The sequence below is a fragment of the Phalangium opilio genome, unplaced genomic scaffold, assembly GCF_054372755.1.
Source record: "Phalangium opilio isolate 3A_F unplaced genomic scaffold, DU_Popi_V2 ptg000664l_1, whole genome shotgun sequence".
NCBI classification, from domain to species: Eukaryota; Metazoa; Arthropoda; class Arachnida; order Opiliones; family Phalangiidae; genus Phalangium; species Phalangium opilio.
This window is the reverse complement of record NW_028324248.1, coordinates 38,999-53,467: the sequence shown is the minus strand read 5'-3', so window position 1 is coordinate 53,467 and position 14,469 is coordinate 38,999. Positions and strand designations below refer to the sequence as shown.

At 35.9% G+C, this 14,469-nt stretch overlaps 2 protein-coding genes across 11 annotated transcripts in view; both read right to left on the bottom strand.

Annotated features, from left to right (window-relative positions):
• LOC149588118 (protein regulator of cytokinesis 1-like) overlaps positions 1 to 14,209 on the bottom strand; it is a 37,716-nt gene extending 23,507 nt beyond the window's left edge. For 5 of the 10 annotated variants that reach the window (XR_016380073.1, XM_089863183.1, XM_089863184.1 and 2 more), the window contains exons 1-4: positions 3,180 to 3,320; positions 1,923 to 2,059; positions 1,753 to 1,848; positions 792 to 941 (exon numbers count right to left, since the gene is read on the bottom strand). Coding sequence is in view for 4 of the 10 variants with exons in the window: in XM_089863183.1 (XP_089719309.1) it covers positions 792 to 941; positions 1,753 to 1,848; positions 1,923 to 1,949 (273 nt within the window). In the remaining 6 variants the exon portion in view is untranslated. Of the gene's footprint in view, positions 1 to 791; positions 942 to 1,752; positions 1,849 to 1,922; positions 2,060 to 3,179; positions 3,478 to 4,068; positions 4,243 to 5,738; positions 5,877 to 9,111; positions 10,753 to 12,960 lie in introns of those variants that run through there. The other 5 variants (XR_016380071.1, XR_016380070.1, XR_016380072.1 and 2 more) reach the window with 5 other exon arrangements.
• On the bottom strand, positions 5,870 to 12,984 carry LOC149588119 (uncharacterized). Its single transcript, XM_089863188.1, has 8 exons — positions 12,961 to 12,984; positions 12,332 to 12,494; positions 8,991 to 9,089; positions 8,803 to 8,912; positions 8,532 to 8,596; positions 8,344 to 8,418; positions 7,110 to 7,275; positions 5,870 to 7,033 (listed from the first exon to the last, which is right to left on the bottom strand). The coding sequence occupies exons 1-8, from the start codon at positions 12,982 to 12,984 to the stop codon at positions 5,876 to 5,878; spliced, it is 1,860 nt and encodes a 619-aa protein (XP_089719314.1). The 3' UTR covers positions 5,870 to 5,875.
• Positions 14,210 to 14,469: the final 260 nt, after the last annotated feature.

The following is a 14,469-nucleotide window of genomic DNA, read 5'->3' as shown; positions in this document are numbered from 1 at the left end:
TCAACGTTTTGTTAACTCTTTACGAAATTGAACGGCGAAGCAGAAAACAATTAGAAAATAAACCCAAACGCCCCTCCGCCAATTGCACTTCCGAGTCAAATAACGATACAGGGTCAACGTGAAAAATGAACTCTTTAAAACATGTTTGTTTATCCTTGTTGGTTGTTGATTATTTTGTAATATATATTCTGTATTTATTTATCACCCATATCTGTACATCTTATAAAAAGTAAATATTTGATGTCTTAAAATCTGTGTTTTTATTAACTTTAGGCTTACAGAAAGCTGGAGTGGTTAAAGGGCAACACCCAATGTTAGCAAGCCAGGGAATGACGTCAAGGTTGACTATAGGTTTAGTTTTGGTTTAAGTTAAGAAGATGATGTCATGGGGGTTGAAACTAACAGCTCGGGCTAGTCCAGACTTGTCTGAAAAGTTTTGGTTTGAGTTTGGTGGATGAGGAGAGGGCGGCCATCTTGGGGTGGCGGCCATCTTGGATGTCTGCATATCTGTATAGTCCCTACTACTAACATTGCCAGAAATAAAAGTATCTTTAAACTAAAAATATCACTTGTTAAATAATTATTTATTAACTATTAAAATAATTTAAAAATAAAACGAATAAATAAATAAATAAAAATATAATTAAATTACACTTAAAAGCCCCAATAAGTAATTTTTAATTATTAAAGTTATTTACTATTTAGTAAAAAATACTTATTTAAGGCTTTTAGTGTAATATTTGGGGTTTTTTAATTTCTTTTTGAGCGGTTGGATTACGGCTTCTATTTACCCGCATTCTTTTGATGTGGTCCAATTCGTTTTGCAAATTTTGACGTTCAGCGTCTAAGTAATCTTGATATGTTTTGCCCTTGATCAGGAGGGTTTCCTCATCTTGATTTTTTTCCCTTTGGGCAATCATGCGTTCGATTTCTAAATCCAACTAGAAACATATTTCACATTAGATTGATTGCGAGTGACTAGTATTTAACATAGTTACGAATTTTTGGAACAATTAACAGTAATTAGGGCTAAGTGTAGAGTGGAAATAAATAAAGCCTTAAAAGGAAAAGTTCAGGTAACGTTACTTTATACCTTAAAAGAATGGCATTTTTATAAATATGAAAGGAATGAAATATTAAAAAAATGAATAAATGATCTCTTATTGCAAAGTAATTTGTATTAAATTAGTCTTAAAAATAATCAAGGACTACTGCGCCATCTGCCTTTGGTTTAGTGGCGTCTGCTAAATCGAACCTTTTACCCCTTATCTCTCTCAGCCTGTGAGAATTCTACCAATGCCCTAGGGGCGAGTGGTTCGATTTACCAGACGCTACTAAAACAATGGCGGATGGCGCAGTAGACCTTGATAACTTTTAAGACTAATTAAATGCTAGTTATCATATTGTAATAAGAGATGGCTTATTTTGTTTTTAACATTTTTTTTAAATGACGTTCTTTTAAAGTATAATGTACCGTTACCTGAAATTTTCCTTTGAAGGAAAGCGCGGCTCTGTTGGTGCCCCTAAAAGATTGTCTTTCTACTACGCAGTGGCTAAGATTGCTAAAGGCTAGTAAAGTCAAAGGCAGGAACCAATGGGAACTAGTGCATTAGGTCTGATTGGTTCCTGCCTTTGGCAAAGTAAAATTCGTGTCCAGAAGATTAGCCAGAATGCTAGGGGTGATCATGGAGCCGCGCTTTCCTTTAAAGTGTTAGACAAACTGAAAGGACACTTAATAAGGTATAAATCAACCTTTGGAATTTCATGCTCCAGACGCTTTCGAGCTTTCTCTTCCTGCAATAGATTTCCGCCACGGTTTTGAAAACGGCTTGGATCAGTTCCCTTAATCTATAATGATATAGTTATGGAAATTAAAATTGCAATAGCCGCCAACAAAAGTGAAATTATAAAATGGATATTACCTCGTAGGTTTTCTTTTGCTCCCACATTGAATTTCTTTCAACAATCTTTTCATAAATTGCTTAATTATCTTCATACATTTGAGTCCATTTCGAAACTTCGCGTTCATGGAGCTCTAACAGATCTTCGGTAAAAGTTTCTGAAAATAAAAGAAATTGTTTTAAGTATATTCCATCGTACTTAGTTTGATCCAAGACCATTAAACATAGATGGACTGGAACAATTATAAGCTAAAACCCCCGTTCTCCTAATGGCATCGCCTGTTGGCAGCACCCCTAGCGGGAGAGGCCCGAAACTTAATTCGACTCATAAGCCTTTGCTATGCTTCGAGTCGAAAAAGTTTCAATATTGGTCGCGGTGTGGCGCTAGAGAGCCGCAGCCCTAAAAGAACAACGCCCCCTTATCTCCATTCCATCTGTGTTTAATGGTCTTAGGTTTGAAACTATACTATAAGATCAATTTCCATAATTTAGGAGAATATCTCCAAATGAAATTAAAATCATAATAAGCACAGATTTCTTAATCATTCAGAGATATTGTCTTAATTTTTCATTACAAAAATTGGTCTTAAAATTTGAAGAAGAATCCCTTTAAAATAGAGGCGTGCGGTTAACTGTTTCAATAGAGAAATTCAATCTGGTGTTTGATAAGCTCGTTTCCACTGTTTAATACGAATATCGAACTAACTTCGATTAAAGTTTGACTACGATAAATATTTAGCCTTGCCGCCCTGACACTGCAACTCTCGCTACATAGACCCACCTTATATCAAAAGATATCGTCCCAATTTTATATATCTCCCATCAAAAACTACCAGCAAGTGCCTAGGAAAATTTTAAGAAATACTCGGCGACCAATGAAGAGACGTATTTTAAATGACTCCTAATTGGTCACCTAGTATTAACTATTCGTGAATAGGCTTAACTATTCGCAATTAATCGGGTAGTAAAAACTTACTAAGGCCTAACTATTCGGTATTCGATTTGGAAAAAAACTATTAAATTCTGTATTTGATAAGTTAAATTTTTGGTATTCAATTCGGTATTCGAGAATAGTATACGCGAATACTAGGCTTAAATATTCGCGATTCACCGATTAGTAAAAATTTTCCAAGGCCTAACTATTCGATTGGGTATTTGATAAGGAAATTTTTTTGGTATTTGCCACTATTTGGAAACTGGTCTGATACCCAAAAAGTGGTATTCGCACACCTCTATGCCCTAGTATTTGTCAAAAGCAAATTATTTGTCAGTTTTTACCATCTTTGAAGGAAACAAAATTTTCCCTTTCTTCAGTGCCGATAAAACATTTATCCCATAATGCAACGAGTTCGACTCTTAAACGTTCAATGAATTTCGCCACATTTTGTTTTCTAATTCCTTGGTATTTAACGATTTCTCGTTGAACCATTTCAATCGTGGGTTGGCCGTGATGAAGACAAGTAGACCAAAACTCCTCCCGGTCCAACACGCTGATTTCTAGGCCATCCCATAACTGGCCCAGTTGTCTGTGCAAGGCTTTTAAGACGGCATCATTGGCGCTTTTAAGTTTTTGAAGCTAAAATTTGCAGAAATCAAAGTTACTTAAGTTATGAATAAATTAAGAAGTATTTTTAAGCAAAGGGTTAGCAACTAAGAGTAAATAATATTGTAAGTCTATAAGAATAAGATTGGTTCCGTAAGTTTGTCACTGTTTACAAACTGGAGCCTGTCATGAAGTGAGTGAGGTAGGTCATAGATCCGAGGTAAAGCGACGCCTGGTGAGGCGCTGTCAAAGGCTTAGTAGAGACTAAATAGGAACTATATGGACTGCAAAGGAATTTTTTCCCGTAATTATAGGATTTTATAGGAGAAAATGTTTTTATATGAAAATATAGGAAGAAAAATAATCATGTATTATAATATTTGGTTTAAATTATGTAGATAAATCTAAAAAAAAACAAATTGCATTTTACTTAAATTCAGAGGAACTTAATTAAAATATAATACATGAAAATCCTGAGCTTCACAATCTCAGTGTCTAGTCTAAAGTGATCTCAATAGAAAAAGCAAAATTTAGAAAAAAATTGATGCTTAACTACACGAAAACTTCGACGAAGTCAAAAATATAGGATAATATAGGACAGGTTCAAAATATAGGATATCTTACTTCAAGCAACCAATTTTTTGCATCAGTCATGTACTTTTCTGACAATATATTCGGTATATTGTCATCGAGCGAGATGATGGCTTTATGAAAGCGAGTTTCGGGAGTAAGCTCCAAGTCTTCAACGAGCCTTACAATTTCGGTACGAGTTCGATCAAATTTTGACATCCGGCGTTCCTATTGTCAGAATATTATCAAATTATTAACAATTTCATGTAATTTTCGATAGATAGATTTCCTTACAAACTCTACTTTTGCCTTGGTGAAGGCTAGTGGGCGGGATTTAAAAGTAAATTTATAAATCCCGCCCTCAAATGCCTTCGCCAAGGCAAAACTTGAGTTCGTACTGAAATTTAACTTGTAGGGGAACCACGTGACCCGCGCTATTCTTTAAGTGGCAAAATAAAGAATGCAATTTTACTAATTATTACTTTTTGTATTACGAAAATTAATATCTCCCAATATCATATCGAGTTCATTAGTACACAGCTTTCAATAAGGTTTCTTTTTCATTTCCCCCATTGTTGCAGGTTATATTATAGAAAGAAAGGCTAGCACTGTTCAGTATGAGCAAATTTCTGCTCCACCAAAGACCATTAAACACAGTTGGACAGCAAAAATGATAAGCTTAAAAACCCGTTCTTCTAATGGCATCGCCTGTCGGCAGCGCCCCTAGCGGGAGAGTTCCGAAACTTAATTCGACTCATAAGCCTTATATTATGGCTATGGTTGAGTCGAAAAAGTTGCCATCATTGGTCGCGGGGTGGCGCTGGAGACTCTAACCTTAAAGAACCACGCGCCATATCTCCATTCCAGTCCACATGTGTTTATTTGCCTGGCGCTTCTAAAATACTGGGTAATGCTGCTCCATGCACCAATTTTGGGAAAGGCAGGGAGCAATCAGAACTCGTCAACGAGGGCGGAGCTAAAACTAGCCATTGCTAAGCTTGGCATGCCAGTCATTTCCTCCCCTCGACTATCAGAGCCATCTAGTTGCATTAGGGTGCATGAGAACAAATGGCAGATATTTGAAACCTTAAGACAATTATTTTTTTTAATACCATGGGTATCATCGAGTATCAATACGAGTACTATAATTGATTGAACTAGATTTACTAATCGAGCCCTTACCCAAAAATGGGCCTCCAATTATTGCCTAAAATTAGTCCAATATAGACCAGCTTTTTATTTATAATTCACGTTGAACGTTTACGTAAAAATTACGTGATTATCATTTGTGATAAGAGTCATATTATCACTCGTTATAAACCTGTGTGACACCTGATCACTCATTATTCACTAGACATACGTGATACATTATCACCCATTATTGACCCGAGAGACAGCCGACATGAGTGACAAATAATCACCCGCTATTGACCCAAAAGACACCCGACGTACGTGACACATTATCATCCGTTATTGACCCGAGATGACAAAGAAACACTTGTTATCGACCCAAAAGCCACCCAAGATGACAAATAATCACCCGTTTTCGACCCAAAAGCCACGCGACATTAGTGACGAATAATCACCCGCTATTGGCCCAAAAGACACCCGACATGAGTGACAAATAATCATTCGTTATGGACCCAAAAGCCACCCGACATGAGTGACAAATAATCACCAGCTATTGACCCAAAAGCCACCCGACATAAGTGACAAATAATCACCAGCTATTGACCCAAATTGTTATTATCATCAATTGTTCTTCACTTTCATTCTTTTGCGACAGATTACTCTTTAAAGTAAGAATTTCGTTATGCAGGCTAGATGCAGTGTCATTGTGTTTGACGATTTGTTCTTTAATCTATTCTTTCAACACATCGAAAGACGACTGCTTTTCTCGAAGTTCAATTTCAGTGTTGATGACACGAGTTTTCAATTGCTCAATTTCTTTGTCCTTGAGCTCAACGGTTTGTTCTAGTAAATGTCTTTCATCATTGATTTGGGAACCTTCGTTCTCGAGCGTTAAAATTTGGCATTCCAAAGATTGTTTCAACGTATCGAAGGAAGACAGCTTTTCTCGAAGTTCAATCTCATTATTGATGACACGACTTTTCAATTGCTCAATTTCTTTGTCCTTGAACTCAACGGATTGTTTTAGTAAATGTCTTTCATCGATAATTTGGCAAACTTCTTCCTGGAGTTTAGAAATTTGGCATTCCGAGGATTCTTTCAACGCGTCGAATGACGACTGCTTTTCGCGAAGTTCTATTTCATGTTTGACGACCTTAGTTTTCAACTGTTCAATTTTTTCATTATCGAGATCAAGTTCCTCTTTTAATGAATGATTTTCTTCATACAGTTTGACAATTTGTTCCTTGAGCGAGGTAGTTTGCCGATCGAAGTCACGAAGCGAAGACTGCTTTGTTCGAAGCTGCACCTCAGTCTCGATGGCTTGCGCTTTTAACTGCGAAATATTTTCAACATTTTCGGCAACAATTGGTCTTAAAGAATGAATTTCGTCCCTAAATTTGGCTTCTTCATTATGAACGCTTTCAGTAAGGCAATCTGAAGTTTTTTTCAACGAATGATAAGCATTGAACCAAGACGTTTTTTCTTGAACTTCCTGTTCGAATTGCATTTTGTACTGTTCAATCTTTTCATCTTTAACGATATTTATTTTGTTCAGAGTACATATTTCTTCACTTAGCTCAGCAACAATTGTATCCAACTTGGAAACTTCAATCTCCGAGATATATTTTTGATCCTGGAAATTTTCTTTCAGCGTACTGAAAAACGCCTGATTTTCCTGGAGTTTAGTTCTTAACTCCTGGTTTTTTTGTTCCTTTTCAAACATTTCTTTTTCGTAAACCACGAATTTTTCTTCGTAATTTTTAAGTTGTTCCATAAGCCTATAAATTTCGTCATCGGCTTTTTGATCGCGATTTTCAGGAGTTAACTGTTGCGTTGTCGAACACACTTGATCTTTTGTAACGGGACTTTTATCAATTGTAATGGACACCTTAAATAAATCGGTACTTAGAAATCCATGCAACAGCTACTGATAAGACTAATAACTTTTCCTTTAAAATATTTACATGTTTTTCTGCTGGTTGAATAGCTATGGACTGAGCATTATTGGCAATACCAGCAATGGCTGTGCCTGACCTACTATTGATACGCTTGACCTTTGATGGAGATGGACTAAAGAATCTGAGCAAGGTTGATGAGCAACAATTTGCGGAAGATGAAAAAGACTGGCGCCTACAAAAAAATTATATTGGGAGTTAGTAACTAATATGTAAAATGGTTTTACTCTTTATTATTATACAGTGTATTTCCAAAAATGGTGGAATAGTTGTATGGGAGATTTTGGTACCAAAAATGTACTATGACATTTTGACCCAAAGGTCACAGTAAAGAAGATATAATTAGGGTTTTACTAAGCAGTATGCAAGACCCGAACTATGGCTTACAAAATGTTATAGCAAAATCAATTAAACTACTAATCATAGGAATCATTTTAAAATCTTAGCAATCATTTGGAAATTCAACACAGTGCAGTGTTTAGTTCGGACTAATATAAGATTTCGAAACGTTTGAAATACTTAAAAATTATGATAAAACAAGCCTAATAAATTAGTTTTAAATACTTCAAAATATGGTAAAATTCAGCCTAATAAGTTCAAATCGAAAATATCTTGCAAAATGAAAGTAAAATAGGCAAATTGTCTACTGGGGTTGAATTCTGTTTGAAAGTATCAGCGACTCGCAAAAGGCGTTTGCTCAACTGAAACAGCAGTTACAGGGTGCTAGGCCCCCTCTAAATAAAAACCCACAAACTCCCCGTAATGTTAAAAAAAAATATCACAGTTTTTCGCTAGTTTTTCCAAAGAAAAATCATGGAGGTTTTAACTGTAGTATATGCTTCTCTTCAAGATGTCGCCAGATATAATTTAAACCACAATAGATATTTCTTAGTTATGGCCGATATCGTTACTTAAATGATATGTCAATACCAATGCCGATATTGAAGTTTTACTGGAACCGAAATTATGTACCTCAAACTAATATAGCTGTTAAGGTGGTATATCAGTCACAGATACCAATATCATTTAGGTTTGTGCCCATAAATTATTTCTTTTAACAAAGGACACGCATATATCTAAAACTTTCTCATTTTACAATGGAATAAAAATGTTTCGGTCCAAGAAAGTTAAAAAGTCAATTGGAACTTTAAAATTCAAACCCTCCACTTCAAATGATAACAACCTTTACCCTAAACCGTACTTTAAAATGCAGAATATTTAACCACCCTGCATATTTTCTTACTTTTGCATTGCGTATAAAGATGACTGCAAATTTCTCACTCTTTCACGCCAAACGGCACTTTCCTTCTTAGGTTTCCTATTTGGGAAAATCCAAATGATTCAATCATTACATGAAATTTATCATTGAAGCTAGAGTAAGTAACTGAAATGTTCAACACAATACATTCTTTCGAGTAAAAATGTAATTACTCTAACAATTCATTGGATGGTTCATCAAAAACGGGTACATTTTCATAGTGCGAAGGCAATCGTTCCTATTTGTACGAAAGAACAAGATATTAGGGATATAAGCTGTCATCGTAAATGGCAAATTGAAAACTTTTTTTGGAAATTTTGCTAGAACGCGTTCAACATAAAATATCTCTCCTTTAGAAGTCACTGCCAAAAATTAACCTATCACCACTAGCAAATTACAGCAACTTTATTATCATCAAAGAAATTTGTCTCTGACGCAACAAACCTTGATTTTTTTCCTGGCTGATTTGGAAATTGAGGACACGGAAGACGTATTTGAGCTGCGACTTCGTTGGGAAGATCGCGAAAGAGTTGTACTTGTAAATTCTGCAGGTTCTTCAGAAATTAATATTATATTACATTACATTGAAAAAAAGGCTTAATTCCATATTGCAAATAATTTAAGTTCACTACCATTTGGTACGCTTTTAAACCGTTCACTTTTCTCAAAAACAGCGCTTGGAACTTTGGGATCTAGTTTAGGGTCGTACGATCCAACACCTGGCGCACACCCTGTTTTAAAACGAATGAAGTATTTACAAATGACTTCTGTACTTTATTTTAGGTGTTGCTTATACAAGATTTTTGTTAGATGATGCGGATTTTAAGCTAAATTTCTTTAAAGCAAGTCTTGTCAGTGGTTTAGTTTAAACAAATACCACTAGATGCTCCCATAATCGAGGGGTGGAGTTGACTAGCCCACGAAGCTTAGCTCAGGCTAGTTTTAACTCCGCCCTCATGCCTTTGGCAAGGTAAAATTTGTGTATAGAAGATTAGCCAGCATGTTAGGGGCGCCACAAGATCCGACATTTGCTTTAAAAGAAATTTCCAACTTTCTTTTATTTAATAGTAAGTCTGGGCTGTCAGTTAACTCCACCCCTCGACTATGGGAGCATCAGCATCTAGTGGCATTTTTAAAAACTAAACCACAGCAGAGACTGGCTTTATGTCGTCTAAGCGTTAAGCCACACTATAAAGCAAATAACGTTGTGAAAAAATAAACCTTTGGATGATATGGAAAAACTCCGAGGGGTCGGACGTTCGGCATTTTAGTGTACGGGATTTTGAGATTTCAAGATTTTGACCAAGATTTTGAGATTTTCCCCAGATTTTGAGATAATGACTGAGATTTTAAAAATCTTGAAATCTAATCCAAGATTTTAAGATTTCTGGATTTTCAATGAGATTTTCAGATTTTGAAAGCGATTTCCAGATTTCGAAGGAGATTTCGGGATTGTGTTACCGATTTTCAGATTTCGAGGAGATTTTCGGATTTTTGATGAAATTTTGGGTATTTGCAGGGGATATCAAGATTTACTATTAACTTCCGGTGTTCAAAGGATATTTCGAAATTTTGAAATATAGACTATTTGTTTTAATTTACTGTAATGAATACCGGAGAAAAATCGACAAAAATAGTCTAATTTGTAATACAGTACTCTTATATAGCGCAGGCGCCAAACAGCGAGATGGAAGGCAGAGTTTTACCCCCGTGTCTTCCCCTCTTAAATAGATCCAAAACGTGTATTGTAAGCTTGGGGATTTTTAGATTTTGATATTTTAGGGTGAGATTTCGGGATTTTACGTTAAGATTTTGGAATTTCTAGATTTTAAAGTGAGATTTCGGGATTTTCAGATTTTAAGGTAGGGATTTAGGGATTTTCAGATTTTAAGGTAGGGATTTAGGGATTTTCAGATTTTAAGGTAGGGATTTAGGGATTTTCAGATTTTAAGGTAGGGATTTAGGGATTTTCAGATTTTAAGGTAGGGATTTAGGGATTTTCAGATTTTAAGGTAGGGATTTAGGGATTTTCAGATTTTAAGGTAGGGATTTTGGGATTTTCAGATTTTAAGGTAGGGATTTTGGGATTTTCAGATTTTAAGGTAGGGATTTTGGGATTTTTAGATTTTGACGTGAGATTTCGGGATTTTGAGATTTTAAGGGTAAGATTTCAAGATTTCGAGATTTTCGAGGGAGATTTTAATAGATTTCAAACGAACTGTACGGGATTTTGACAAACGTCAGACCCCTCGAAAAAAATCCGTCAGATGGTACTAATTACCCAATAAAATGTTTTACAACCAACGTCATCTGTACCACCGTGTGGCCTAAAGCATAGGCTCCTACAAGTTGACTTAATTTATGGTTTCTTTGAAACGTTCACTATTTTATATTCTGTTCATAATTGAAAACGAAAAATTATACCAGGCCTATGCCCCATTCATTGAAACAATTAACTAATAAGTGAGGCCGAAAAATAAACTTTTATTTCAAATTCACCCCACCGATTGATTGAAATATAAAGGGAAAGAGGATCGCTAGTGACATAGTAGCGTTAATATGCTACAAATGACGTCAGAGTCTAATTATATGGGGAAGTAAATGTGGACGGCATCATGTTTCCGCTTATGGGCGATAGGTGGCGATATTAGCATCTCCAACTCAGTTCTGAAACTGGTTCTATGAACAAAATCAGTCAACGCTTTACGTCCATAAAGCGTTTCAAACAGCGCCACCTATCGCCAATAAACGGAAACATGATGCGCTTAAATTTCTCCTCCCACCCAAAAAAAGGATGTGTATCTCTAGTGTATCATTTCAAATAGTTCACTTTAGAACTTAAATAATAATTTGATTAGATGTTTAAACAAATTTCTAAGCCTATGGATTAGTTTTAAATTTACACAACATAAAAAGTGTCACTGTAAGACAGGAAACAGATGAAGCAAATACAATACAAACAAAATCATTGTCTTAATACTCCGTGCCTTAAACTCTGTTTTAAAATGTCAGCTAAGACAACACTGCAAGTTTGAAGTATTTTCCACCATTATAACTATAGGCTATTCCATTATTTACATCCAGAGAAAGTAGTACACAGGGGAGGACACCATCTTAGTTTATTTCCCTCACGCCAACAGGCAACTCTAAACGAGGTCAGAGTTCACTACAGGAAGGAGGCTAGCCAGCTTTCACTGCCTCTAGTGGTGCTTCTTGGCACGAGGCAAATAACCTAGTGGAATGTTTTATAGCAGAGCTATTCATATTTGAAATATTAAAAAATGCCTAAATCTTTCAAAACTGTTCAGAGAGAGAGAGATTATAAATGGACACATTTAGATTTTGAATGAATTGCAGGGAGACTAAAAGCTTCGGAAGATGTCTTCTGGTCTTACCCCTATTGGGGTAAGACCAGAACATGACTCGCCTTCTTTATAAACAGATTAACCTTAAATGTTGCCAATTTATAGCCACACATAAAGGGCGTACCGAGATTTCAGTCTTTCAGCCCCCTAAGTCAAATAAAGGTAAAATGCAGAAAAAGGAGGGCTTTTGGCAATGATGGGCCCATTGTACAGGGTTAAAAATATTAGAGATAGAGGCACCTAATTTAATTTAAATGCATTACCCTCAATCTAGATTTCAAGCAAAATTTGTAATAGCTGGTTTTTCTAGAAACTCCTTAAAATTATCAATCACACACAAGGGTTAAGACATTTTCAAGTCTTTGGGCTACAACAAAGTACAAACTAATAATAATACTTTATTTAGTAACAGCAAAGAGGGTAGAAAGAGGGGGAGTTGAAGCTAGCGGCTTTGGCAAGGCATTTTGGATGTTCTCGCTTTTCTTTTTTATTTATTTGTTATATTTCTCTCCTAATATCCGGTTCACCGTATTTAAACCAATAAGACTATAAGAGAGCAGAGAAAGAAGCGCACGCACACCGGAAGCTTAAGGCAAGCGCACACCTACCGTCATCGGACGGACCGCACGTATCGCACGCATCGGATTTTATTATTATTACCATTGTTTCAAATGAGAACGCGCTCATCTGTCCGCATCGTACGTATCGGAGGTCGGCAATGCCGACGAGGATTCCCGATAGGGGCATACAATCCGTATGGTCCGTACGGAGCTAAGACAAAAATCGCTCAACGAATGCTCAGATTATGTGTTGATGAAACATAAAATGGCGCTCTTTTAAGATTAGGAAAATTTGCTAGGTTTACCACATTATTCCAAGTTGAAAGGTGTTTCCGGTAAGTAATTTAATACGGGAAAAATCAGAAAAAATGCTGATTTTACTAGAAAAAAAAACACGCACAACTAGCCACTATGTTAAGCCTAGTTTGAAATTTCCCGAGTATTCCGTCGCGCATCCTCAATTGCTCATACGCGCGTTCGGAATTTCGGAAATCCGAATGCTCCGAATTCAGTGTGCGCAGTTGAAGAAAATTATCCGATGCGTGCGATCCGTGCGGTCCGTCCGATGACGTTAGGTGTGCGCTAGCCTTTAGAGCTTTCCCTTTTCCAAAATTTTACTAAATAGAATATGTTTTTACTCCTAATTATTGGTACCTTTCCAAATTATGGCTAATTACCTTTTTTATTGCCACCTTTTCCATTACCTTAAATCATAAATTTTAGGTTAGGTTAGGTTAGGTTAGGTTAGGTTTGGTTTGGTTTGGTTTGGTTTGGTTTGGTTAGGTGCGTTTTGAATTTTTAAAAATGCGATTCTTTGATCACTGAAACTTCGAATGTTTGAAGCTATATTTATATTAATTTTTTTGTAACGGACGTGCGTGTATCATCACAGCGAGTCCCGGCAAAGCCTTTGACACTGCTATATATATAATTAGTTTTTTAATGTTAATTATTGTTTGCGCTCACTATAATGGTGTGCAATGAATAGAGGAAGGCGTGACCTTTCATTTGGTATATGATTTATTAAGTTTGGAAGAGCAGGTGGTATTCTTCATATTTTGCCCCAATTCCTTCAACTAGTGAATATCATAGTAACATTTAAGCATCTAAATATAAACCTGATATGACGTGACCAAGTCCACAGTCTGTTAAACGGTCCTAACCATGTACAAAGTAATAGGCCTACATGGAGTCATGGCTACTGTAGAAGCTAACCTTACTTAATTAACCAACCATCCATATGTAAACCATTCCAACCAAAAATAAAAGTTAATTTAACAGTTCTACAACTAAAATCTATCGCTAACTTATAACTTAGAAAAGAACTTAATTATTATTAAACATAACACGTGAAAATGTCAAAATAAGCGATAACATTTCGATTTCAAAACAATGCGTGCAAAGGCTTAACCTACTTTATTGTTGTCTCTCACTCTCTCGACGGTGACGTTAGCTTCGCGAAACAAATTCTCCTTTTGTGGGAAACGTTTTCATTAAATTTTTTTAATCCTTGGCGAATCAAAACATTCCTGTCGACTAAATTATATTTTTCATAATCAGAAAAACGTACTTTGCCAAGAAAATTTTAAATTACCCAAGCGAAACTTCCCACTTATTCTTGTCACGGGCTGAAGCCCTTTGCCGATTCAGCAAGGGATTCAGTCAGGGCATAGCCCACTCGATCACGCGCGTCGCGACGCAAGCTGCTCGCGCTATAGAAGCCCGTTCAAAAGGCCAAAAAGTGCAACTTCAAGATTCTTGGCGGGAAATTCGAACTCGCCGAAAAATTAACATTAAGTTCTATGGGAGGAGGTCAGTTTTTTGGCCATATCCTCTCTTCTATTGATCGAAATGACCTGAAATTTTTATGAGACGTGTGGTTTAACGAGTTTTATTATTCTAAAAAAGATTCAAGCTTCTAGAGTGGATAGTTGTTTTTAAAAAAATATTTTCAAAATCAAAATGATGGGTTCAGTGCCAAGACTGAATATATCTTCGGATCTACAGCTCCAAATGCCCTGAAATTTTAATGAGAGGTGTTTTACAATGTATTCTAATATATATTAAAAAGGATTGAAGCTTTTAGAGTTGATAATTATTTTAATAAAAATTAATTTGCAAAGGTTTGTTAATGCACAATATCTTTGGATTTAATGGCCCAAATGTCGTGAAAATTAAATTAGAGG

Bases quoted from the DNA above. Each gene is read 5' to 3' on its own strand.
- LOC149588119 (XM_089863188.1), bottom strand. From the start codon at position 12,984: ATGGAAAAGGTGGCAATAAAAAAG. The intron at 9,090-12,331 runs GTAGGTGTGCGC...GTTTTAAAACAG, and splicing joins GTGCGGTCCGTCCGATGACG to GGTGTGCGCCAGGTGTTGGA. The intron at 8,597-8,802 runs GTTTGTTGCGTC...TCGTACAAATAG, and splicing joins CAGCCAGGAAAAAAATCAAG to GAACGATTGCCTTCGCACTA.